Here is a 23,108-nt window from a genome sequence, read left to right on the forward strand (position 1 = left end):
GTGTGATTCCCCAGGTGGAGTAGGAGTAGGCCAGGTCTTAAGTGCATTTCCACGTTACCCATTTCCGGGAATTTCTTCTTCTTCTTCTTTTATTATTATATACGAACCCCCAAAAAGATGGTCCACGGAAGTTTCTAAATTGCTTCTGCTGCTTGTCTTGTTGTGCTGTGGCCATGTAAGTGAAGTTAACTTGTGGACAAGCTTCGTCCTCTTTTCAGGTTTCCCTTTGGGCGAGGGTTACGTGATGGACATTCCCCCTTATCCACTCTTAAAATCCATCCTCCACAACGTTCATCATGTTCGCCAGTAGAAATCGGCAAAATTTAAAAAAAAAATAAGAGAAAAGAAGAAAGAAGTACCATTATTCGTGCAAAAACAATACATCCGCACCCAAAGAGGCCTTACCCAAAGATGCCTTACCCAAAGATGCCTTATTATTGATCTTTCTTGTTTCGATTATTTTTTTTTTAAACTGAAAAAAAGGGTCCTTCGGATGCTCTTTAAAATAATCAAATGAACTCAAATTATTTACATAGTATAAATCCACGATAAAGATCATGCTCGCCGAGTCTCATCCATTAAGGAATTGGGATCACACCGTACAAGAATTGGGATCACTATGTCCGTCTCTATTATTCATGATATAACTATCGGACCATTTTTGTCCTCATATATATATATATATGTGCTCTTTTCAAGTAAACACGAGAATGGAATGTCGGCCTTTTAAATTTTTGCTAGCAAGCCTGCCCTTTTCCAATTTCTGGCCCTTCGAAGTGCTCCTCATTTTGCGAAGTGTTTTTTCAGGAGCGGGCCAATCAGAAAAAGGGAGAAGTAGAAGAAAAATGGGCACCACGAGGTGAGGGTGAGGAGTGGGTCTTCCTCATCCCCTCGAAGAGATACGAATCTCTGGTGGCCTACGAGATGATGGATGGGGGCCTGTCGAGCAGCTCCAGCATGCAAATTCCACGCACAAATATTATATATATATCCAAAATACGTCAACGTAGCAAATAAATTGAAAAACGAAAATCCCCTTTTTATACATGGAGGCCGGCGGTGCACGTCACCCCACCAGGCTCCCCTCCCCCCACTCAAAAAAACCCTCTCGCTGCAAAAGCCACGCCCCAGCATCGCCAGCCGAATCCCGACACAGACGGGCATCATCATATCGTATATGCCCCCTCCCTTCTTCGCCGGCCACTTGAAAATCACATCCGCTTCCGACACGTGGACCTACCCCTGCCCGCCACGTCGGCGAGGGGCGGGGCCGGGTCGGGGCCCCACCCGCAGTGCTAGTTTCGAAACACCGGTCGTGTGTGGGGCGGCGGGGTTGCGTCAGCATTCACCCCGGGCGCCTTTTCGTTGCCAACTTGGAGCCCTTCCTCGGTTTTTCTTTACTTACTTAACCTTCTTGCCACCTGGTGTTTCGTGGCGTGCGCGCGTCCATCGGATCTTTTCTCTCGGCCTAATACAAACGCACGGATCAAAGCGGTCGCGCGTCCATCGCAAGGCCCCACTCGTTACCCCAGGACACGCGATTATTTAGTACTCACGAACGCGAAAATGAAAAAGGAAATTCACGGACCCGGAGGCGGGACACCGAAATCTGGCGGAGGGGTTGCTTCCCGCGTGCGGATCCACGACCCAATTCTCCACGACAACCCACTTCCTAACGAACTCCCCCTCGTAATTGCCCCGAATGTTTCACGTGTTGTAATTACGGGGGGTGACTCGGAATTTCACAAGCAATAAGGAACTCTGCGAAACGAAAAGAGCGAGTCATTAAAAAAAGATAATTTTTCTCGAGAAAATTGGAGTGACAAGGCGGTGGGATAAGGATAAAACTTGAAAGCAAGGGATCATATCCACCGCACCGCACCACACCCAGTTACGTAACAGTTGCCCGCCCCCAAGAACTCCCCCACCTGACGTCAACCCCCCGCAGCCCCCAAAACCGTTCCTCTCTGCCCTTTTTTCTTCCGAGTTTCTCCTCCTTTAATAATTATCCAAATTCTGATTTCGATCTTATTTTAATCCCACGTCAGGCTCCAGGGGAGGATCGAGAGGATAAGCAAAAACGAAAAAAAAAAACAGAGCAGAACATCCACGTTCCATGTTCCGTGTTCTCTTTCTTTTCACGCGCGCCCCCCACGCCCGCCCGCCCATATATATTCTCGTTTTCGTATCCGGCCCCCTCAAAAGCGACCCCCACCCCACCCAACAAAGAAAGAACACACGCGCTCCTCCTCAACGCAATTCCCTCAGCTTCTTTCTTTCTTTCTTTCAATCTCTCTTCTTCTACTGCTCTGCTTCGGACATACATCGTTTCTCTTCCATGGCTTCCTGGGTCAGAGGCCGTTGCATCGGCAGAGGATCCTTCGGTACCGTCAGCCTCGGCTTCGACAGGCGGACCGGGGAGGTCTTCGCGGTCAAGTCCGTCGACGACGATTCCTGCCTTCCCCATCAAATCGAGTCCTTGGAGAACGAGATTCGGATCCTCCGCTCGCTCCCTCCGTCCCCTCACGTGGTTGCCTACCTCGGCGACGACGTCACCGCCGGCGAGGGTCCCGCGAAGACGGCGCGCTGCCGGAACCTGCACATGGAGTACGTGCCCGGCGGCACCGCCGCTGAGTTGGCGGCCCGCCGCGGGGGCAAGTTCTCCGGCGTGGACGAGGCGATCGTGAGGTCGCAAGCCCGGTGCGTCGTCTCTGCTCTGCAGCAACTGCACGCCGGAGGCATTGTTCACTGCGACGTCAAGGGGAGGAATATTCTGGTGGGCCAGGATCCGAGTTCGGCGAAGCTTGCCGATTTCGGCTCGGCGATCAGAATTGGCGATTCGGGGGCTAGGATCGCTCCGCGCGGGAGTCCCCTGTGGATGGCGCCGGAGGTGATCCGCGGCGAGTGCCAGGGCCCGCCGAGCGACGTCTGGTCTTTGGGTTGCGCCGTCGTGGAGATGGTAACGGGCCGGCCCCCGTGGGAGGATCACGGCGTCGATACATTAAGTCGGATAGGGTACTCGAGCGAGATGCCCGAGTACCCGGCTCAGCTGTCGAAGCTGGGCCGCGACTTCCTCGAGAATTGCCTGAGGAGAGACCCGGAGGCCCGGTGGAGCTGCGATCAGCTGCTGCAGCATCCGTTCTTGCAGAAGGACGCGGTGGCCGACTCGTCCCCGCGGTGCGTGCTCGACTGGGTCAGCTCGGAATTCGAAGACGAGGAGGACGAGGCAGAGGAAGAGGAAGAAGATGGGGACGAGGCGGGCCCGAATTCAAATTCCATCTCCGACGAGGACGTGGCCGACGCCAGGGCCAGGATTGGTAAACTGAGCTCGAGAGCAGGGGGGAATTGGGAAACGGAGGGTTGGACGGTGGTGAGGTGGAATAGAGAATGCGACGGCGAGGAGGAGGAGGAGGAGGAGGAAGAGGCGGGGACGAGCTCGCAACATGGCCAAGCGTCGGGGGCAGGACGGAGAAACGGGAGCCGAATTGCGGAATATTCAAATTTTAGCGGCAGGCTTTCGGCGACGGAGGAGGCCCGGTGCAGTAGCTCGGCGTCTGGTGGGGACTGGTCGGAAGAGGAGGACGGCGGCGGCGGCGGCAGCGGCGGTTACTTAGCTGTAGGGGGAAAAGAAACGGGCTTTTACACCTTGCGTGGTGGTGCGGTGGTATTGTTACTACATTATTATTGCCATTGTTTGTTGAGAATCCTGTCGCGGAATATACTTTTGCTGTTCTGTTATTTCACATTCTCTCGCCTTTTTCTTCTTCGTGGTCGAATCGATCGATGAAAAACCGGTGCGTTCACGGCCAGCTACGATCCATCCATCCAGCACTAGCCACGTGCCCCCATACGCATTCTGTTTTTTTTTTAATTGGTCAAAACCCCAGACGCATTCTTGGGGGCGATCCTTTTTTTGATTTTTTGCGTCTTTATAGACGCGTGCATGCGAAGCTACTTTGGCGAACGCCTTTGTGATGTGCGCTGTGCGTCATGAGCAGTCTCGAAATCGAAGACCGCGAGGGTCAAAGTTGAAGCGATTCAATGTGTTTGTTTTTTCGCTGGTCGTTCGTTTCCAAGCGAAGTAGGCGTCAAATTGGGAGTCATCCATCATAAAAAGCAAATTTATAGAAAGGGTTGGGCAACGGAGGATAAGATGACTGGTGTGCGGGCGTAAGCACTTCAGCGACCGGCCGCAATTGGACATTTAGCGTTTAGCACTCGTCGGAATACATGAGCGGGACATATACGAGGATTATAATTGATACCGACACACTGTAGTTTCGTTGGTGGTTTATCTTCTGGTATGCTCAGCTCCAGCTCGGACCTACTCCTGCTAATTTTTGGATCAAGTAGGTCATGTTAATGCCTTGGGTCGATGGCCAATTCAATCCCCCTACGCAACGAAAGACTCAGAGAGAGAGAATTCATTTCCACCGGACGCATAGAGCTCTGGCTCTCGCCACGTTTTACTTGTTCAGTTCAGTCACTCCTCTTCCTCCTCCACCCATCTTTTTGTTGTTTTGCCCGTGGAGAGGAAGCGTGCCCCGGGTGGTAAAAGGCCCTGGGAAGGACCAATCCCAGGTGAACGGGTGGAGTGTCGGGAGGATGACGACTCGGGACTTATGTCGTTTGGATGGAACATTGAAAGCAGCTGACCCGACCCCATGCGTCCGTGACCGAAATGCCAATCCCATCATGCATGATTCACGCTTGATTTAGCAAATAGAATTTGACCAGTTGCGTCTCGACAACGAGTCTCTCGCATGTGAGAGATAGATTTTGTTGAAAAAGTGAAACGATGAAATCCTCACGCAGGCTTAGGCATATCTCTGTTTTTACTTGTCGTTTCTTCATCACTCCAATCTGGTTTTCCTAACATTATTGTCTCACATGGCCCGTCACACACCCCCTGGAACGTTGCCGCTTGTTAACCCGTGACACCCTCATTGAGCACACACGGCGATCGACGCACCATTTTGACAACTAATCTACCTCGTCCTCCATGTATTTGTTTATTGTCGTAAGTGAGCTGGCTTAAGCTTCTCTCCCAAGCACGATCTTTTATCGCCAAACCAATGCCTGTCCCGGTTAACCCCAGATTTGGGCAACACCCAACAACGGTGTCGATGTTCTGTGTCGGTTCTTGATCCCACATTCAGCTACAGCTAAACAGCCTGACGAACAGAGCTGTCAAAGAATCTTCTATGCACTTCCAACACGATTCCTTTTTCCTTGCTTTAATTTTTCTCCTTTCGGATTCTCTTTTTTGCATATGCTAGTGATTGGACACTTTAAAGTTACGTACTGTCTAGATTGGTTTTGGATTGGAGCAAATGATGCCTTCGGCTGGCGGTGATTCGGGGTACAAGTCAGGTGTCATTACAAACTCACAGCATGAACCGGGTTTGAGATGAGATCAGACTTGAGACACAGCATGGTTGGATTTGGCTCCATGTGGGATACATCACCAACCTTGCCAGCCTGTTCCGAAGATACCTCAGAGAGTGATTATCGATCTTTTCGCTTCCTTTTGATTGCTGCAAACTAGGAAGACAGTTTGTGATGCGACTTGTATTTGTTTATGCGCAAGTGTATACTAGCTAGACTCAAAGATTGATAGTAGTGCCGCAAGTCCGAGAACTTCTCGATTAAACCCCTAGCTATCTATCTTAGAGAATTCAAGACCATCTGTGATCAATTAAATGCTATTGGTCATTCTGTTTCGGATGCAAATGAAGTTTTCATGTTGCTGGAAGGCGTCAGCGACAACTATGAGTCTTTCAACACCGCCGTGCTTCGACCACCCATTGCATCATATGCGGAAGTTATTCCACAACTTCAAAGCTATGAGTTATAACAAAAGAAGCTTCACTGCTGCGTCAACCACCTCCATAGCATTTGTTTCTCAGCGCAACCTCAGCGGAAACCGAGGAGGCGGCAATAGAGGTCGTGGCGGCTCAGCTAGCATTAGTTCAAGAGGTCGCGGTTTCTCGCAATCACATCAGGGAAGTCGCACCACATCCTCCCAGCCTGCTCGCTCAAACCCACAAAGATGTCTTAAAGCCCCTTTGCCTACTTGTCCAATATGCAAAAAGAAGGGTCATGACGCACTCCATCGATTCGACAACAGTTATTAAAGTGATGACATTCCCCACAGCCCAACTGCTTTGCATATTTCTGATCTGCATGATGAAGAATGGCATCCGGACACAGGAGCTAGAACTCGTACCACCGATGAATTAAATAAACTCACCAACTTGATGCCTTATCATGGCTCTGATAGTGCGATGGTGTTCCAATTACTCGTATTGGTACTGGTCTTAATTGGAAATGCATTGACCACTTCGAAATGTTTTGGTGGTGTCCCAAATAAAGAAGGGTCTTCTCTCTATCTCTCAAATCATGCGTGCATGATTATCCTTGTTATTTTGAGTTTAAGGGATCAAGTATTTGTATCAAGGATAAAAAGACACAACGGGTATTGATATCAGCCGATTTTCGTTGCGGTTTGTATGCTGTGAGAGATGAACAAAATTCAGCATTTTCCTCTCAAAGTTAAAAGTCAGCAAATGATTGAGTTTGGCATCGAAGATTGAAACATCCAAATAGTCAAAATATAGCAGTGTTTCGGCGGTACATCAGTCTCGGGACCTTTATTGAAGATTTTTCGTGATATTGTCAATTGCATTCACTAAAGAGGAGATTTTATTTTTTTCTAATTTTATTTTTTGTTGTTTCAAAAGTTATAGAAGAATCAATTCGAGTGACCAATCAAGTTTTTCCAATCAAATGAAGGCATAGGAGCCGAAAAGTCCTTTTCTCTCACTTTCTGTCTCTTCTCTTTCCACCGTCTTCTTCAACCTTTGGCCATGGGTGAGGGTTTGAGCGAGTCTCACGCTCCCCTTCCTCTTTTGTTGATTTTATTTGTGTTTTTATTGTTCCTTTCTTATTTTTCCATCTCTTTCAATTTAATCTGAGAGCTCTCTTTTCCCGATCTAGTTCTAAGTGTGAGAGTTTGAACTCTCATGATCTAATTCTAAATATTGGACCTATTCTCTCCCGATCTAAATCTAAGAGTTTAATAAATATGCTTTTGGGGATTCGATACCCTTCCGCTTTGTTCGTGTATAGATTCCCTGCCTCCAGCATCAATGGTAATTGTGGGAGTTTTGACGTCTCGTTAGATCACAAAGATTTTCTCTTCCACATGTAAGATCTATGCTTGTTCAACCTATTTTAGTTGTTTTCGTACAACGATGGTTTATAGGAAGTTGAACCTAGGCATGCACCGTCATTTGGCAATGCCGTAATTATTGAAAAAAAAAATTCTAACACGTACTTATCACTGACGAAGATACAAGATCTAATGATTGGCCACCGATTATTTTGCTTAATAGATCCGTTTTTATGGAATGAGTGTATACTTAACCTTGTTGGTGCTCTATTAATCATCTATGTTTTTTTGAATTTGGCTTTATTTTGCAGTATTCTGAATTTTGCTCTGTTTCTATTCGTTTTGTCAAGAAGTCTATATACTTTTCATCTATCCTTTTGAGAAATGAATATAACTTTCTTTCGAGAAAATAAAAAATCAAACGAAGGCGATTAATTTTGTAGTCATGGTCTACTCGATCTTTTTATTCAAAGCGAGATTCGACACCAAGTCACATTCCCGGTACGCCAGAGCTTAATGGCATTGATAAAAAAAAAAACATCAGCACATTCTTGATTTGGGAATATTAGCACTTTTTGATGCATCGATACCTCCTTGCTATTGGATAAAGGCCTTAATAACAATTAATCTTTTTGATTAATCGCCTCCTTTCTAATTCGCTACAAATGAAGAGTCCTTATGAGGTGTTATATGGCAAGCTGGCCGATTGCTCTATGCTTCGGGTCGTTGGATGACGTTGTTATCGTATTTACGATATCATATCGATGATAACTTCGACGAGCCAACTTTGCCTTGTACGTTCCTGGGTCACAATGAGAAGCATAGAAAAATTCACAAGGGAAAATACAGGTGTTTGCTTGTCTTGGTTGGCTGCCTCCTAGTAGGGAATTTGCAACAATCTGACAAGGAACGTAGCGGAGATAAATATCACTCTGATGAAAGCAGTTCTAACCGGCCTCGAAGTGTTACACAAATTCAATTTCAGCCTTCTCTCATTCTTTCGTCGATCCCAGGAGTGTCGTGATGCATCTTAGACTTGTGCAAGATGTTGATTTAGCCCTCGTTGCATAACATCTAAAACTAGAGTCGGAGATGTTAATGTTTTGAATTCTCTGGTCATATGTTTTTTTCCAGAACGGGTCAAAAAAGAAACAATTGGGGGAGCTCAAGCACGATGTACGGATCTTGGGATCTTCAGGCCTGGCCCATACGAAGAACTGGGACTTATGTCTTTGCACAGGTGTAAGCTGCCTATCCATTGGGCTTAAAGGCTACATTGCTTCTGATTCAGACATTCCACGAGGATTGGAGTAACTTACTAAGTATATACGATATTGTTGTACAGAAATTCATCTGAAAAGTGCAGCACAGTAGTGGAGGCGAAGGTAAAAGTTTGATGTGTATAGTATAGGATAAAGCCATGCCTCCATGAGCATGTGATGTTTGACACTTGTCCACACAAACGAAAAAATATTCAATGGTTTATAAGCACCATGTCAACGGTTAACATGAGGTGCGCTTGTTTACTCTCAATCAATTACAAACACATATACGTTAACGTGGAAATTAAAAAAAAAAAAATCTCCAAATCCAATTGGATATCTCTCTTCCTCTTCTTCCATCTATAGCCACTAGCCAACCTCCTCACCTCCTTCCGCCATTGCCACCATCGGAGTGGCCGGCGCTGCATCTCTCCGGCTTGGTCGCCTCCCCTGCCTGGTGCCTTACTTCCAAATCTGGCGGCAAGGGACTGGATTTGGTAGGAAGAGAATCCATGGCTGGAGCCGGTCTCTGCTTCCACCACTCAACACACATGGACCAAAATTGAAAACAACCTTGTAGAACCAGTTTCATTTGTGCCGGATCTGGAGCCTTGGCCACGAGCTACGGCTCGTTCACACACGACGACCGAGGGGGTGGAAACAAAGGTCGGCTATTAGAAGAGAAAAGAAAAGAAAATATTTTTTAATTTTCATAGCAATATCCATGTATGTCAAGACGTAATTGGTTGAGAATATACAAGTGCCCGCCACGTCAGCCATTGACGTGACGCTTGCAAATCACCGAATATTATCTCCCATACAATAGCCAATATGTAACAAATCCTATTGAATTTTGAATGCTCTAGATGGACTTGGAAAAGTTTAAATTCCCTGGAGAGGTGAATTCATTCAGGGGTGCCAAGGTTGACATAAACTCTTTTGACCGCTATTATAAAAAAAAAAGAAAAACGGAGAGGTAAAATTGAATAGTTGTAATAGGAAGTAAGGGCGTGTTCGGCAAGTTGCCAAACAGTAACAATTTCTATTCTTTTATTTCCAAAATCAGTTTTAGAATAGAAATCTGTTTGGTAAATTTTTGTTCCCATGTACAAATTTGCAAAAATTTATCCCCAAAATCAATTTTGGAACAGAATCAAGAAGCAAAAAAAAGTTGCTTTCTTGATTTTGGGAACAAGAATCAGAAATGAAAAAGAATTTTTTTTTCTTCCTGACCTATGATCGGTCGTCGGCGACAGGCCAGGGCTGGCGAGGGGGACCTGGGCGAGGGCCGCCCTTGCCGGATCTGGTGAGGGCGACCCTCACCCAGGCCGCGAGCCGCCCTCGCAGGATCTGGCGAGGGAGGCGACGAGGGTCCAGCCCTCGTCGGAGCCGCCTGTGGCCGGTCGCCGGCATTGGCGACCTAGCCATGGCCAAGGAAGGGGAAGAGGAAGGAAAAAAAAAGAAAGAAATATTAAAAAAATTAAAATATCATTAATAAAAAGAAATTTTACGTAGTTACAAAACGCATTTCTGTTCTTTTTCTATTTCAAGATTAGAAATTTCGGGCAGTTACCAAATATCTTCAAATGCTTAGAAATTTTCTCGGGCACGAAATAAAAAAAAATTATTTCTGAGCAGATTCAGTTTTCGAAAATAGAATGGTTGTCAAATGCACTCTGCGAACGATAAAAGTATAAAAAAGAAAAAAAAAACATCAGCTGCCTCTGCACTCCTACGAATATATAAAAACCCTCGCTTGCCCTTTGTTCCCCTACTTCTGCACTCGCTGATCGCTCTGCCTCTCTTTCACCCCAGCGCCACCACCATCGTTCTCTCTCTCTCTCTCTCTCTTCCCTGAATTCCGATTTTCTCTCACTAGGATGGCCAGCACAGAACCGGAGCACGAGCGCCGCGACGGCGAGGAAGCCCCCGCCGGCGACGACGAGGACACCGGAGCCCAAGTCGCTCCCATCGTCAGGCTCGAAGAGGTCGCCGTCACCACCGGCGAGGAAGACGAAGACGCCATCCTCGATTTGTATGTGTTTTCCCGATTATCCCTTCCGTTACTCCGTCGCTGTCCGATTTTTCTTTTTATCGTCGTCAGTCAAACTTTTTGGAGATCGTAGGGTTTTAATCGCTTCTTCTTCTTCTTCTTCTTCTTCTCTTCGTTTATCTTGGTGTGGATGCGTAGAAAGTCGAAGCTTTATCGATTCGACAAGGAAGGAAATCAGTGGAAAGAGAGGGGTGCTGGTTCTGTCAAGTTTTTGAAGCACAAGGAAACTGGGAAGGTCCGGCTGGTCATGAGACAGTCCAAGACCCTCAAGATCTGTGCCAATCATCTTAGTGCGTAATTTTTGAAGCCATTATGGTTTTTTTTTTTATCTTGATGTGTATTGTTTTCGTTTGTTTCACAAATTTGCTGCCCTTCTTGACTCTGCGTTATGTGGCTATCTTTTACAGTCCTTCCGACTATGTCGGTCCAGGAACATGCCGGGAACGACAAGTCCTGCGTTTGGCACGCGAGGGACTTTGCTGACGGAGAGCTGAAGGATGAGCTCTTCTGTATCAGATTTGCATCCGTCGAAAGTGAGTGGATTCCCTTCTTTTCCTTTTCTTTTTTCCCTGAATGAGAGTTTCATTGGCCAAAGGGTAGGAAACAGGACCTGCAATTATAATTCGCAAACGGAATCAGTCAATATTGATCATCAATGAAATCGATCGTAAGATAGGAGCAGCTGTTCAGAAGAAATTGTTAATTGTGTCCTCATGTACTCTAATTTGCTTTGGCCATGTACAAAGTGATTTTTTGATATCTATCATCCTGCTTTGATTGGAATCATCTAACTCTAATCGAGTATTCAATGGCTTAATTGTACGGAAGATGTGCCTAGTGGGAACTTTGTTTTGAAGCTCCTTCTCCTTTCATGTATCGAAGATTAATGATGTTCAGCTCTAGTGAACTGTGGCGAATGAGATGTTTTAAGTTGAATCTTACGGGCAGCAGAATGGACTACAAAGTGATTTAGAGAGGAGTTTAGTTTAAATGCTGGAGTTGACTGGGATTTTGACAACTTATTCACAAGTGAGTGATTAATTTTTCAGTATGGTTGATTTGGAACTGAATTTGATGGAATTTCCTCTTTTGATTGGAGCATGATTATTGAAGTTTCCCTTAATACGACAGGCATGACAGTATCCTATGTATGACGAGGTTTGCATTGTCATGTAGCAAAGACAGTTAAACCTTTTATGAGACTATATTATGTTGACAAAGAAGTGTGGTTCATTTAAAGATCCCCTAGTGTATGAGGAGGTATAACTTAAGCTGCATAGCACGAGTGGCTTGGGAATTGGATGTTGCTTCTCCAAGAGCAGTGAATCAATCCAGAGCAAAGACAGTATGTGATTGCTTGTGTACGAACCAAGCTGAATACGCTTGCTGGGTAGTGTTTCTGGTGAAATTAGACTTTCTATTTTTTCCATTGAAGCAAGTGAATAAGAGGGGTATAAGACTTGAAGGAGCACTAATATATGCACATCATCGTTATGAAGGACACTGAGTAGTGGTAGTGCCTGTAGTCGATGGAGCAGAACTTGACATATGAGGGTGGTGAAATTGGATTTACCACCCAAGTCTATTAAAAGCTTTTATAGGGGGGGGGGGGGGGGGGAATCGAAGGACATTCTCTATTAGTTGTTCCTCCTCTTAGGTGAGTGAATGTCCATTAAAAGAAGGATGGACAAGGTAATGAACTCATGGGAAAATGCTCTGTGCCTCTTTAGTAAAGTAATATAACTAGCAACAGTTACGGAAGCCGACTGAGGCTGTTGATTTTTATGGGGTTTGAGATCACTTCCGGTACTATTGCAATGGTGACATTTTCGAAGTCCTTGTAAATTACACTAGTTTATTTGTAGTGTACTACGTATTGTGCACCAATTATTTGTGATAAGACTACTTAATAATGCTATGAGATAGGCCATTCATTTATTTTGGAAGTTCTGCGTCATGTCAAACTATATGCCTTAGTTGAAGGCTATGGAAACTTGGCATTGCTGGGCTCACTTAAGGTCCTATATATCTAGTCTCTACTCTATATTACGGCAATGGATCAATTCTTCTCAGTTATGAACTGTGCGTCCTGAAAAGTGAATTCCTTTTCTGAGTAGTAGCTGTCTTTTGATTCTCTTGGTCGTTCTTTACCCTTTGCCTGTCTTCAGCTCGAATGAGCTGAACAACTTAACACATGGAGTCAACTTCCCTTGTTCTCATGGAGTCACTAAATGGAGTGTGCTCTTAAACCGGGCAAAGGAAGTTTCTACTGATTCTTAATTAAGCTGTAATTTTGTTGATTTGAAATGCGGTGGAGGTGGTAAAGAAAATTCTTTGTGATGCTCCATCTCACTGGGAGACAAGCATGTGGGCAGACGATAACAAAAGTTTCATGCATTTGCATTTCTAGTGGCTTAACTTTGTTTGCAGTTATTGTCTCGTTTGATTGCTATAGATGATTCCTGGCTTGCAATGTCTTTATTGTTTTTTCTTCCTTTGTCGTATCAGATTGCAAAAACTTCATGGAGACGTTCCAGGAGGTTGCTGAATCTCAACAGAAGAAAGAGGAAAATGAAGATGCAAAAGCAACTGCAGGGCTCCTTGATAAGTTGACTGTTGAGGAAAAGAAAACAGAAGATAAATCAGGTGAAGATGTGCCAGCATCAAAGGAAGTAGGCAAAGCAGAAACTGAACCTACCCCAGCAGACGGGAAGAAGAAAAGTGAGCCTGCTTCCTCAGCTTAAAGGGGGACTGCTTTTGCACCAGGATCTACCGGGCACAATGAGGTTGTGGCTTTCTGATGTTCTTTTTCTGCCTGTCTCTTGGCATTTGTCTGGGTTGGTCCTCTAGTTTCTGGTCTTTCAAATGATTTGTTGGTCCGGACGAGTTGATGGCTGTTATCTGATTGGGTTTTGTTGAGGCTTTTTGCTTTTCCTTTCACCTTCAGAACACTTGGAAATTGATTATTAGTTGGTGGAAGTTACAGTAAGAGGCAGTGACAGTATCACCGTCAAAATTGAGTTGGGTCATACTTGCATATGTTATGCTGGATTTATCTGTACCGTGTGAAGAGTCACTCTGCATAATGTATGCGGATAGATTCGTTTTCTAGACATGCAATGGGGAAATGTTGTCTTTTGTTTAATTATTTCATCAACCAAATTATTGAGCAAGCCGAAATATATCGGTTGAGGCTGAATTTTCGGGGTTTTTATCGGGTCATTGCTGCTGGCATTGCTTTCGAAAGAAAGATCAATTTTTTATGTGGCCCGTTTAGTTAACCTGCATACAGTGCTACGGATCTGCGCGTGCAACGATGGATCAAGACTTAAGACTCTGGAGTATTATTATGTAAGATATGTAACGTAACTATTTTATGCCTTGCTACGCCAAGATAAGTATTGGAAACTTGTCTGGATCTCGCCCTTCCAATTTAAGTTTGCGCGTCTCTTGGATTCACCGTTTGACTCGTATATGTTCATATCTCTTTTGGCGGCATTTTAATGCTTTCTGTATTTATTGTAGCGTCTATCTAAGTTTCAATTATTGGATTTTTTTTTATCCGACCAAAAAAAAAATTATTGGATTTTAAAATTGGACACCATCGGACGTTCTGTCATATACGTAGATCTGGTCGATCCCCCTACTCGTAGCTCATAGAAGAAGGGCCATCACAGAAGGGAATACGACATAGCAAGGGAATCAAAATGTAAAAATGAATGACAAAGGATCCCGAAATTAATTTTTTATGGGGAAGAATATGGACACACTTGGAGGGTCGCATGATTGAATTGCTATGCTCGAGTTTCGTAACGAGGGTTTTGGTTACCTCCTCACAATCCATGAAAGAAACAATCTAATTATCTCACCTCTTTGTAGTACATGAATTGAAGTCTAGCCCAGTGATCAACCAAATGAAGCAAACATATGGGAAAAGTACCAAAAAAGTAATTAATTATTGCATTGATAAAAATTCAGTCTTAAACATTTTAATTGGATCAATTTAGTCCTAAACTTTTTATATTTGTTCCAATTTAGTGGTAATTTAGGTAGTAAATTGCTAACATGAATGCCAGTCGTCTTACGTCGCATGGTTGATGCTAGTGTGGCCATTTTTTTTTATATACAATTGTCCTTTTTTTTCTTTCCCTTTTCTTGTTGGTAGTGGCTGGTCGCCGGCCACGGGCATGATGGCCGGCAAGGGTTGGCCAGGCCCTCGCTTAGGCGACACAGCCTTGACTTGGACATGGGTTGGCCTTGCCAGATCTGATGAGGGGAGCCTTGGCCAAGATGGCCTTGCTAGATTTGGCAAGGGTGGCAAGGGGGGCCCTCGCCCAAGCGAGGTTCGACAAGGCCAACCTTTGCTAGCTATGGCTTGTGACCGCTTTAGTGATTTTCGACTAAGCAGAGGGAATGAAGCAAAAGAAAGGAAAAAAAGAAAAACTATAAAATAAATAAATAAATAACTATTAAAAATGTTCATGTCAATGCTGAATTAACACAAATACAAAAGGTTAAGGATTAAATTGGTTCAATTGAAAGGTTTATAACTGAATTAGTACCAATGCTATACATTTAAGACTTTTTTGGTACTTTTCCTCAAACATATCGAAACTCCGTTGGTTCAACTTTGCAAATGAATTTTTGGGGAATGTAAATACCTTTAGGTTAAAGCCCTTGGAGAAATGCAAGTGGCGTTTGGTAAAAAATTCATTATGAAGCTACTTTGACCCAGTTAGTATTTGGCAATTTTTTTTTGCAAAGGGCTTTGGGATTTTCTTTTTATTAAAAAAAAAAGCTTACCCTTCGCTGGAGCTGGCAAAGGGCTACAACCGCCGGCGAGCTAGATTTGGTGCTAGTGGCCGTCACCCAAGGTCGGGCAACCCCTAGTGAGGTCGCGCGACCCAGGCAGCCCTTGCCTGAGGTCGCGAGGTCAAGCGACCCAGGCCGTCGTCACCTGGGTGGTCATGCGACCTTAGGCGACCGTTGCCGGGGTCGTGCGACCTCACCGGCCCCTCGCCGGCCCTTCGCTGTCTCGATCTAGTGTCATTGGTTCTAGTCAGCCGCCCTCGCGCAAAGAAGATGAACAGTAATAACGAGGAGCAAAACTAGAATATTAAAAAATAAATATGGATAGTTTGGGAAGAAAAAAAATTGGTTTCAGCATTTGGCAAATGCTGAAACCCCAAAGCTGATGACCAGCTTTGAGATTTGAGCTTTGAGCTTTGAGCATTTTCAATGCTGGCTTTCGGTCGAAAGCCAGCATTGAGAATGCTTGCCAAATACCCTAGCATTTTCCCAAGGGGAGCCCCTTAGGAATGCTGAAGCAAACGGGACCGAGACTAAGGAAAAGAGATTATTATGACAAGACTTTACAACTAATACTTGTTTGATGTGGAAACCACACCCAACGCCTCCATTTGAAGGGTATGTATCTTTTCTCTCCTTGCTCTTAAATTCTATCTTCATGTAGGGCTTACAATTCTTGGTGCAGTGTACTAACAAGTACTATCTATAGAGTTTGGTACGGTTGGACATGCAATGTAATGACTTTGGGAGAAACAAGCGATCGAAACGAGGATTCGGTTGTTAAAAAAGGGGTCAGAGGATAGTCCTTTTGGTTTTGGCCAGCGATGCACGTTCTCGTGTCTCGAGCTATCGTCTATCTTCCCAATAATGCAGTCTGAGAACTCCGAAGGGGCTTTGAGAATTTTTCGATAGATCCAAAGTGGGCTATACTTGTGGAGTTCGATGACGCGCTTCCCATCATGTTTCTTGAATAAAGATAATCTTCTTCCCATAATGTTGCTGTCTTCATCACGAGGGTGTTAAATCATATTTCTCGAGGTTATTAGATACACAAATATAGCGGGTGTCTGAGAGGGTTGAGAGAGGGGCAGGCTAGCGATAGCATCCGTTCCTTTCAGTCTTCTTTATTCGGTAGGTAACATCAAATCTAAGCATCTCATACTGTTCATCCCGAGCCACGGTCCATCACTATCGATTCTTGCATGTTGATCACCAATTTGCAACCTGAGGTAGAAAGTTTAACGAACTACGCCACGTAATTCGGCATTCATTTATCGATATAATTTCATGAACCGTGCAAATACTCATCATCATGTGATATGTTTGCGTAACATACGGAAGCATGACTTGGCTCTAAAGTATATGGTTCATGTTGCTAATCAATGAACAAACGGAGTCGTAGGTCGCTTCATAATCGCTGGCAGAAGTTGAAAACCTTCATTTCTCACGCTCTAGTTTTGGCAATCAGATCGTTTGGTTTCGTGTAGGAAGTATCAAGCCCAAACTATAAAACTAATACGAGGAGGCACTGTATAAGATGAGATTATTCCTCTAGAACGAAGTCCCAGTAATTTAAGCTGACCAATACGACAGCTACGAAAGTGACTAATGTCCGTCCTAATTTAGGGTCAATTTTCCTGCCAATGCCATGACTTTGGCAAAGTCAAACACATTAAAGTATTTAAGTTAGGTCAATTTTTTAACTGCCTAATCCGGCACGCCTAATTATGTGTAATAGTTTGGTCCAAGTGCGGTCGCTCAAACACGATTTGTTTATCCAATATGAATGCCTGACTAAATTAAAGTGACTTTCAGACAAGAGCTACAAAGCCCACTCTATCAAAAATGAAAGAACTCCAAGGATTTTGGAGAGATTGAGAAGAAAGGAGAGAACAACCATTGATCTATTAAGAAAGGAAGCAAAGTATGTTTTCACTGTACTTGTACTAGTCCTGAATTGAACTCACAACGGTGCTCAAGACTAATTATAGAGATAAAAAGCTCATATTATAGTTGAACTTGGTAAGCAATCAAATAAAAAAAGATGCTGCATCGGAAAATCACCACTTACTTTTTAAGAATATGAATGTTTTACAAGTTATCATGACTCGAGGTTTGGGCTTTTACTTCGGCTGGAAAAACAGATGAAGAAAGTGGATGCATGGTTGAGCAAGAAAGATGAAAATCATGCAGAGAGCGCTTTTTGGAAAGGGTGGTCATACTCAAGGAAGAGGAGAAGTAGGAGGCGAGAGGGGAGGGGCGAGGTAAAGAGCATTTATCGCATGTTTGGTCACTCGTAACACTCGTCCCTCTTCTCTCTCTCTCTCTCTCTCGTCCATTATAAGCACATTCGCAGCTTCTCGTTCTTGTCCACCATTCCTTTGACCCATCTTTCTCTCTCTCTCTCTCTCTCTCCCCCCCACTCTCCGAGTCTTCAGAGCCGTCAGCCATGAATGCACCTGAACAAGCTTCCGAATTGGGAATATCTCAACAGGTTCCGCTTCTGTTCCCATTATTTTTCCACGGTTACCCTTTTTCAGTTTCACTCGTTCCCCCGTTTCATTCTATTTAGTCTCTGTCTTTTTTCTGTTGTCATTTTTCATTCTCATAGACTCATAGTACTAGCAAGATTGCCCAAAGCAATGCTCCTGTTTGCGCTTGACTGTTGCAGCATCTTCGGTGCATTCAACTTCAGTATTGTTGCTCTATCGCCCAATCTTAGTGAGCTGATAAAGTGCTTAAGTTTACTTTCTCACCAGTATCTTTGTGTGCTGAATTGAATATCTTTTGCTTTATATACTGCGGTCTACTGTTTGAGCAGCGGACGGAATGTTTTCATTGAAATAATTTTTTGGCAAGTTGAACAAAATTGGAATGTTTCAGAATGACCCAAATTTAGCAAATAAACAGTCCCAGAGCTTGTTGATAAGCATGGGAATATGCAATTGCTCAAGTCTGCAGCCGAGGACTAATGTTTTGAAACTTCTGCACTCTGTATGGTTCAATCTGAACTAGGCTTTTTTTTTCTGTTTAAGTGACTGTGTATCTGCAAAACGCTGAGCTTCGAGTTTTCCTGTGTATCTGCAAAACGTTGAGTGTTCTTTCATTTATATTTTGGATAATGACTCTGATTAAATGTACTTGAGGGTTTACCGAACAGTATTTGCATCTGCCCAACACCCTTTAGTCTAAAGTCCTTTGAATTCATGCAAAGGCTTTGGGCAAATGCTCTCCCAAACGCACCCTTAGTAAACGTTGGAGCTTCTTCTCTCTGTTGCCAAAAGGGTAAAAACCTGTTAGCTTCAATAAGTTACCTGTGTTGCTATGACATTGCGTGCTGCCTTGTGCTTGATTCCATTTAAGATATGTATTTGAGGGCGCTAGTTTTTAATCTACTTAAGTGCTTTCCGTGATGGTTTACATGGAATGTGCTTGTAGTCTATGAAAGGCAAGTGGGCTTGTAAACTTATGATGGTATCTGACATAGTAACTGTTGGAGCTTCTTCTCTCTGTTCATTTCATCCTTGTTATTTGTTGGTATATCTGGTAATGATCACGTTTCTCTGTATTAGAATGTGAAGAGGGTGTCATATTCAACTATGCTCACATTGGCTTACCAAAGCCTTGGAGTGGTATATGGTGATATCAGTACCTCTCCTCTCTATGTATACAAGACTACATTCTCCGGAAAGCTGAGCCTTCACGAGAATGACGAGGAGATCTTTGGTGTTCTTTCATTTATCTTTTGGACAATGACTCTAATTGCGCTTTTCAAGTATATCTTCATTGTGATGTCTGCCGATGACAACGGAGAAGGTATGGAGCAGAGCTTTATCCTCACATTTGGATTCTTAATCAAGTGACCGAAAAGGAACTATGTTTTCTCCCTTGTCCGGAGAATGCAAAGCAGAAGTTGCTGATAGTCCCTTTTTGACTGTGCATGCTAAGCAACCTAACCTTTGCTGGGTCAAATGCCCTTACGGATCAATTGCCTGTAGTGCCATCAGTTTTTCTCTATTTAAGTATTACAATCGTGCAATTATGGACTTCTTGTGGCCCTGCATTAGGGCATAGTAGCAGAAAAATGTTCTCATTACTTCAAAGGCATTTTCTTGTTGATACGTTGAAAAGTGTGAGACTTTGCTTTGCCGTAGTATGTTGCTCATTATCTAGAGTTGAAAAGCCACATAACTGATACCGCCATATGAGAGCGATGTAGGTGGGACATTTGCCTTGTATTCTTTGCTTTGTCGACATGCAAGACTGAGCATTTTACCAAATCAACAAGATGTCGATGAGAAGCTGTCTTCTTATGCAATGGACAGATCAGTTGATTCACAGCAAAGCTTGGCCCTAAAGTCTTTCCTGGAGAAGCACCCTAATTTTCGCACAAGCCTGTTGATATTTGTTCTTCTAGGAACTTGTATGGCAATAGGTGATGGTATTCTGACTCCCTCAATATCAGGTACTAGCGCTGACATAGCATTTCAATTTTGCTTTTGAATCTTCATGCTTCTTGTCCCAAAAAGCACACTATTTTTTCAATGTATGAATATGCACTTTAAATAAAATAAATCCAATGACTACTGTTTTCTCAAGATAGCAATAGTTTTCAAGCTTGTAGTTTCAACTCATAATGATATTCGGGAACTTAGTATGCTTCCTGATGCATAAAACTCTTATGTAAAAGTAGGGACATAAGTGGAGATTTTTTGGCCCAACCTTGATCTAGGTTAATGACGTCTGCTTCTGATTTAGGCCATTTTTACTTCTCTTTTGGCGTTCATTTGTAATAGGTGAGCCTTTTTTGTGCATCCAGAGGAGGAGAGTTAATTTTATAAAATTTAACTTTAACATGACGTTAAGTTCGATCAGTGAATTTATGCAGAAATAATGTTTTTTTCGGGGCCATGTATATTGAGCTGATCAACTTCTAATACTAAGATTTAAGTATCTTTTCCCTTTTCAGTTCTTTCAGCAGTTTCGGGAGTCAAGCTTAAAATACCAGAACTTCACGAAAGTAAGTCAACCCTTCTATAAATGCCAAAATCTCTAATTAAGTGACTGAACTCTGAGGATAGGCCATCTACTCTCTGCAGATTATGTTGTTATGATCTCATGTGTCATTTTGCTGGGACTTTTCTCTCTTCAGCACCATGGGACACACAGAGTGGCTTTCTTGTTTGCCCCAGTTGTCATGGCATGGCTTCTTTGTATATGTTGCATTGGGATTTACAATATATTCCGCTGGAATACACGAATAATGCACGCGCTATCTCCTGTATACATCTTGAAGTTCCTAAGAAATACAGGCACGGAAGGATGGGTATCACTGGGTGGAGTGGTTCTGTCTGTCACGGGTATGTCTCTTTCTCATTAAATAAAATATAGTACTAGCAGTTAGTCTGCTAAATGGAAGCTAATCTCCCCATGCCATCTCAGGTGTCGAGGCAATGTTTACTGATATGGGCCATTTCTCTCCTCTCTCAATTAGGGTGATTATCCCTTACCTTGACGTACCCAGCATTATTATTCTGGCATCTTGAAAGGAGTTCTCCTTTGAATTGGTTTTTCTCATCTTGAATTCACCTTGTGTTTAACACTTACACATAATTTTTAGGTAGCCTTCACAGTTCTTGTCTATCCTTCTCTCATCCTTGCATACATGGGGGAGGCAGCATTTCTCTCGAAGCATCATGAAGATATTCAAAGAAGCTTCTACAAGGCCATACCAGGCAAGGAATTATTGAGTACCAGGTGGTTAAGTTCAGTCATCTCTGAAAAATCTTAACTTCAGATTAATATTTCTATCGCAGAACCCGTCTTTTGGCCAGTTTTTATTGTGGCAACTTTAGCTGCAGTAGTAGGAAGTCAGGCTGTAATATCAGCCACCTTCTCTATTGTAAGCCAGAGCTCTGCATTGAACTGCTTCCCCCGAGTTAAAGTCATTCATACGTCCAGTAAAATCTACGGGCAAATATACATTCCTGAGGTCAACTGGATGCTGATGTTTCTCTGTCTTGCGGTGACAGTAGGATTGAGGGACACTAACATGATTGGTCATGCATATGGTGAGTCTACAGCATTATGCTGTTCAAACTATTTGCCAATATGTTCCACAAAATGCGCCACCTATTGGTGTGGAGTTTTAATTTTTGTTATGTCACTGCAGGGCTGGCAGTGACCACTGTTATGTTCGTAACAACTTGCCTCATGGGATTGATCATAATAATTGTGTGGAAGAGGCGAATAATCGATGCTATCTCATTTGTTGTGATCTTTGGCTCAGTTGAACTGCTTTACATCTCGTCTTCCATCTGCAAGGTCCCAGAAGGCGGATGGATACCTCTTGCTTTGTCTCTGATTTTTATGGCCATGATGTATATCTGGAATTATGGCACCATGAAGAAACATCAATTTGACATTGAGAACAAGGTTTCCATTAACAGAATAATCTCTCTGGGGCCCAGCCTTGGTATGGTTCGAGTCCCGGGGATTGGACTCGTATATACCAATCTCGTGACAGGCATTCCGGCCATCTTTGGACACTTTGTGACAAACTTGCCAGCATTTCATCAGGTGCTGGTCTTTGTTTGTGTAAAATCTGTTCAAGTTCCCCATCTCAGTGAAAATGAACGGTTGCTTATCAGTCGGGTGGGACCAAAGGAGTATGGCATGTTTCGTTGCATCGTAAGGTTTGGTTACAAGGATTTACAGCAAGAGAACTACAACTTTGACAACAGTTTGGTTACTGGAATACTGCAATTTGTCGAAACTGAAGATGGCTATTGTTCGAAGCCAGCAATGATATCATCAGGAGAGATTGGAAACCTGGGAATCCAGGCCTTCAGTGCTCGAGATCTCTCTTCGCTGGACTTGTGTCATGAAACTAGCACGCATTCTCAGTGTGACGTCGGAGGAACGTCATCAGATATCAACCATTCAGAAGCTCCTCCTCTAAAAGGCGAGACGCTTGGGATATTGAAGGCTAAAGAATCGGGTGTTGCTTATATTCTGGGACGCTCTTACGCGAAGGCAAAGAAATCCTCTCCCGTTTTGAAGAAATTAGCCATAGATGTCGTGTATGCTTTCCTGAACAAAAATTGCAGAGATCCTGATGATGTGCTGAACGTGCCTCCCACTTCTTTGCTGGAAGTTGGTATGGTTTACTATGTCTAGTTTCCACTCGGCAAATCAAAGTTGGCCTCAGATCCTGGGATCTCAAGACGAAGCAAGTCCGAGGAGCTCGGGGGCTTGACCGACACTAATGAAGTTAAGAACAAGACGAGGAAACCTGAAAGCAGGAAGCTTGTCAAGAGGTAAAGTGATTACAGGTTAAAGTACAAAGGAATGCTATGTACACGAGAATGCAAAAAGGGTTCATAATTTGAAAAATAGAATATGATAGCAGAGAGCTGAAATATTGTTGAAATGTGTGTATGCCATGCCTTCTTTTTTCAAACAGAAATCAAGGCTCAGCTCACATAAAGGCAAAATTTCTTTGTCAACTTTCATACAAAAGCTGGAGAATTCGTACTTACTCAGTGTGAGCTCGAAAGGAGAGGGCAAAAGTGAGAGGTGAGTGGTGAAATTTGCTTACTGACTTCAGATGAATGGCCAAGCGATTCAGTTATGTGATTGGGAGTGGGAAGGAGGAGTGTGAATGTCGGGAATGATTACTTGAATTAATTCTTATTCAAGGACCAAAAACACGTCTAATGAAGTTTGGTGGGGTAAAACTGTATGTAGAGTTAAAGAAACCAACCCAACTGAACCGAAGTGTCACTGCATCCTGATTCCCAAGTACGTT

General features: G+C 43.7%; 3 protein-coding genes across 3 annotated transcripts; all 3 read left to right on the top strand.

Moving 5' to 3' along the window:
* Positions 1–2,227: 2,227 nt before the first annotated feature.
* LOC115683901 (mitogen-activated protein kinase kinase kinase 17-like) lies at positions 2,228–3,809 on the top strand. Its single transcript, XM_030608550.2, has one exon. The coding sequence runs from the start codon at positions 2,339–2,341 to the stop codon at positions 3,785–3,787; it is 1,449 nt and encodes a 482-aa protein (XP_030464410.1). The 5' UTR covers positions 2,228–2,338; the 3' UTR covers positions 3,788–3,809.
* Positions 3,810–10,223: 6,414 nt separating this feature from the next.
* Positions 10,224–13,637, top strand: LOC115683788 (ran-binding protein 1 homolog a-like). The gene is made up of 4 exons (XM_030608396.2): positions 10,224–10,471; positions 10,628–10,779; positions 10,897–11,022; positions 12,998–13,637. Exons 1-4 carry the CDS (start codon positions 10,317–10,319, stop codon positions 13,231–13,233), a joined length of 669 nt encoding a protein of 222 aa, XP_030464256.1. The 5' UTR covers positions 10,224–10,316; the 3' UTR covers positions 13,234–13,637.
* Positions 13,638–17,427: 3,790 nt separating this feature from the next.
* Positions 17,428–22,806, top strand: LOC115683785 (potassium transporter 1). Its single transcript, XM_030608392.2, has 9 exons — positions 17,428–17,792; positions 18,871–19,114; positions 19,518–19,763; positions 20,268–20,318; positions 20,398–20,658; positions 20,741–20,793; positions 20,919–21,033; positions 21,115–21,369; positions 21,471–22,806. Exons 1-9 carry the CDS (start codon positions 17,748–17,750, stop codon positions 22,475–22,477), a joined length of 2,277 nt encoding a protein of 758 aa, XP_030464252.1. The 5' UTR covers positions 17,428–17,747; the 3' UTR covers positions 22,478–22,806.
* The last annotated feature ends 302 nt before the right edge of the window (positions 22,807–23,108 follow it).

Source organism: Syzygium oleosum, unplaced genomic scaffold, assembly GCF_021117445.2.
Source record: "Syzygium oleosum isolate NSW1041296 unplaced genomic scaffold, Sole_v2.1 Sole_v2.03, whole genome shotgun sequence".
NCBI classification, from domain to species: domain Eukaryota; kingdom Viridiplantae; phylum Streptophyta; class Magnoliopsida; order Myrtales; family Myrtaceae; genus Syzygium; species Syzygium oleosum.

Coding starts and splice junctions, on each gene's coding strand:
- LOC115683901 (XM_030608550.2), top strand. CDS start 2,339: ATGGCTTCCTGGGTCAGAGGCCGTTGCATCGGCAGAGGATCCTTCGGT.
- LOC115683788 (XM_030608396.2), top strand. CDS start 10,317: ATGGCCAGCACAGAACCGGAGCACGAGCGCCGCGACGGCGAGGAAGCC. Junction 10,780..10,896: donor GATCTGTGCCAATCATCTTA/GTGCGTAATTTT, acceptor TATCTTTTACAG/TCCTTCCGACTATGTCGGTC. Junction 11,023..12,997: donor CAGATTTGCATCCGTCGAAA/GTGAGTGGATTC, acceptor TTGTCGTATCAG/ATTGCAAAAACTTCATGGAG.
- LOC115683785 (XM_030608392.2), top strand. CDS start 17,748: ATGAATGCACCTGAACAAGCTTCCGAATTGGGAATATCTCAACAG. Junction 19,115..19,517: donor TGCCGATGACAACGGAGAAG/GTATGGAGCAGA, acceptor AGAGCGATGTAG/GTGGGACATTTGCCTTGTAT. Junction 20,794..20,918: donor TCTCTCCTCTCTCAATTAGG/GTGATTATCCCT, acceptor CATAATTTTTAG/GTAGCCTTCACAGTTCTTGT.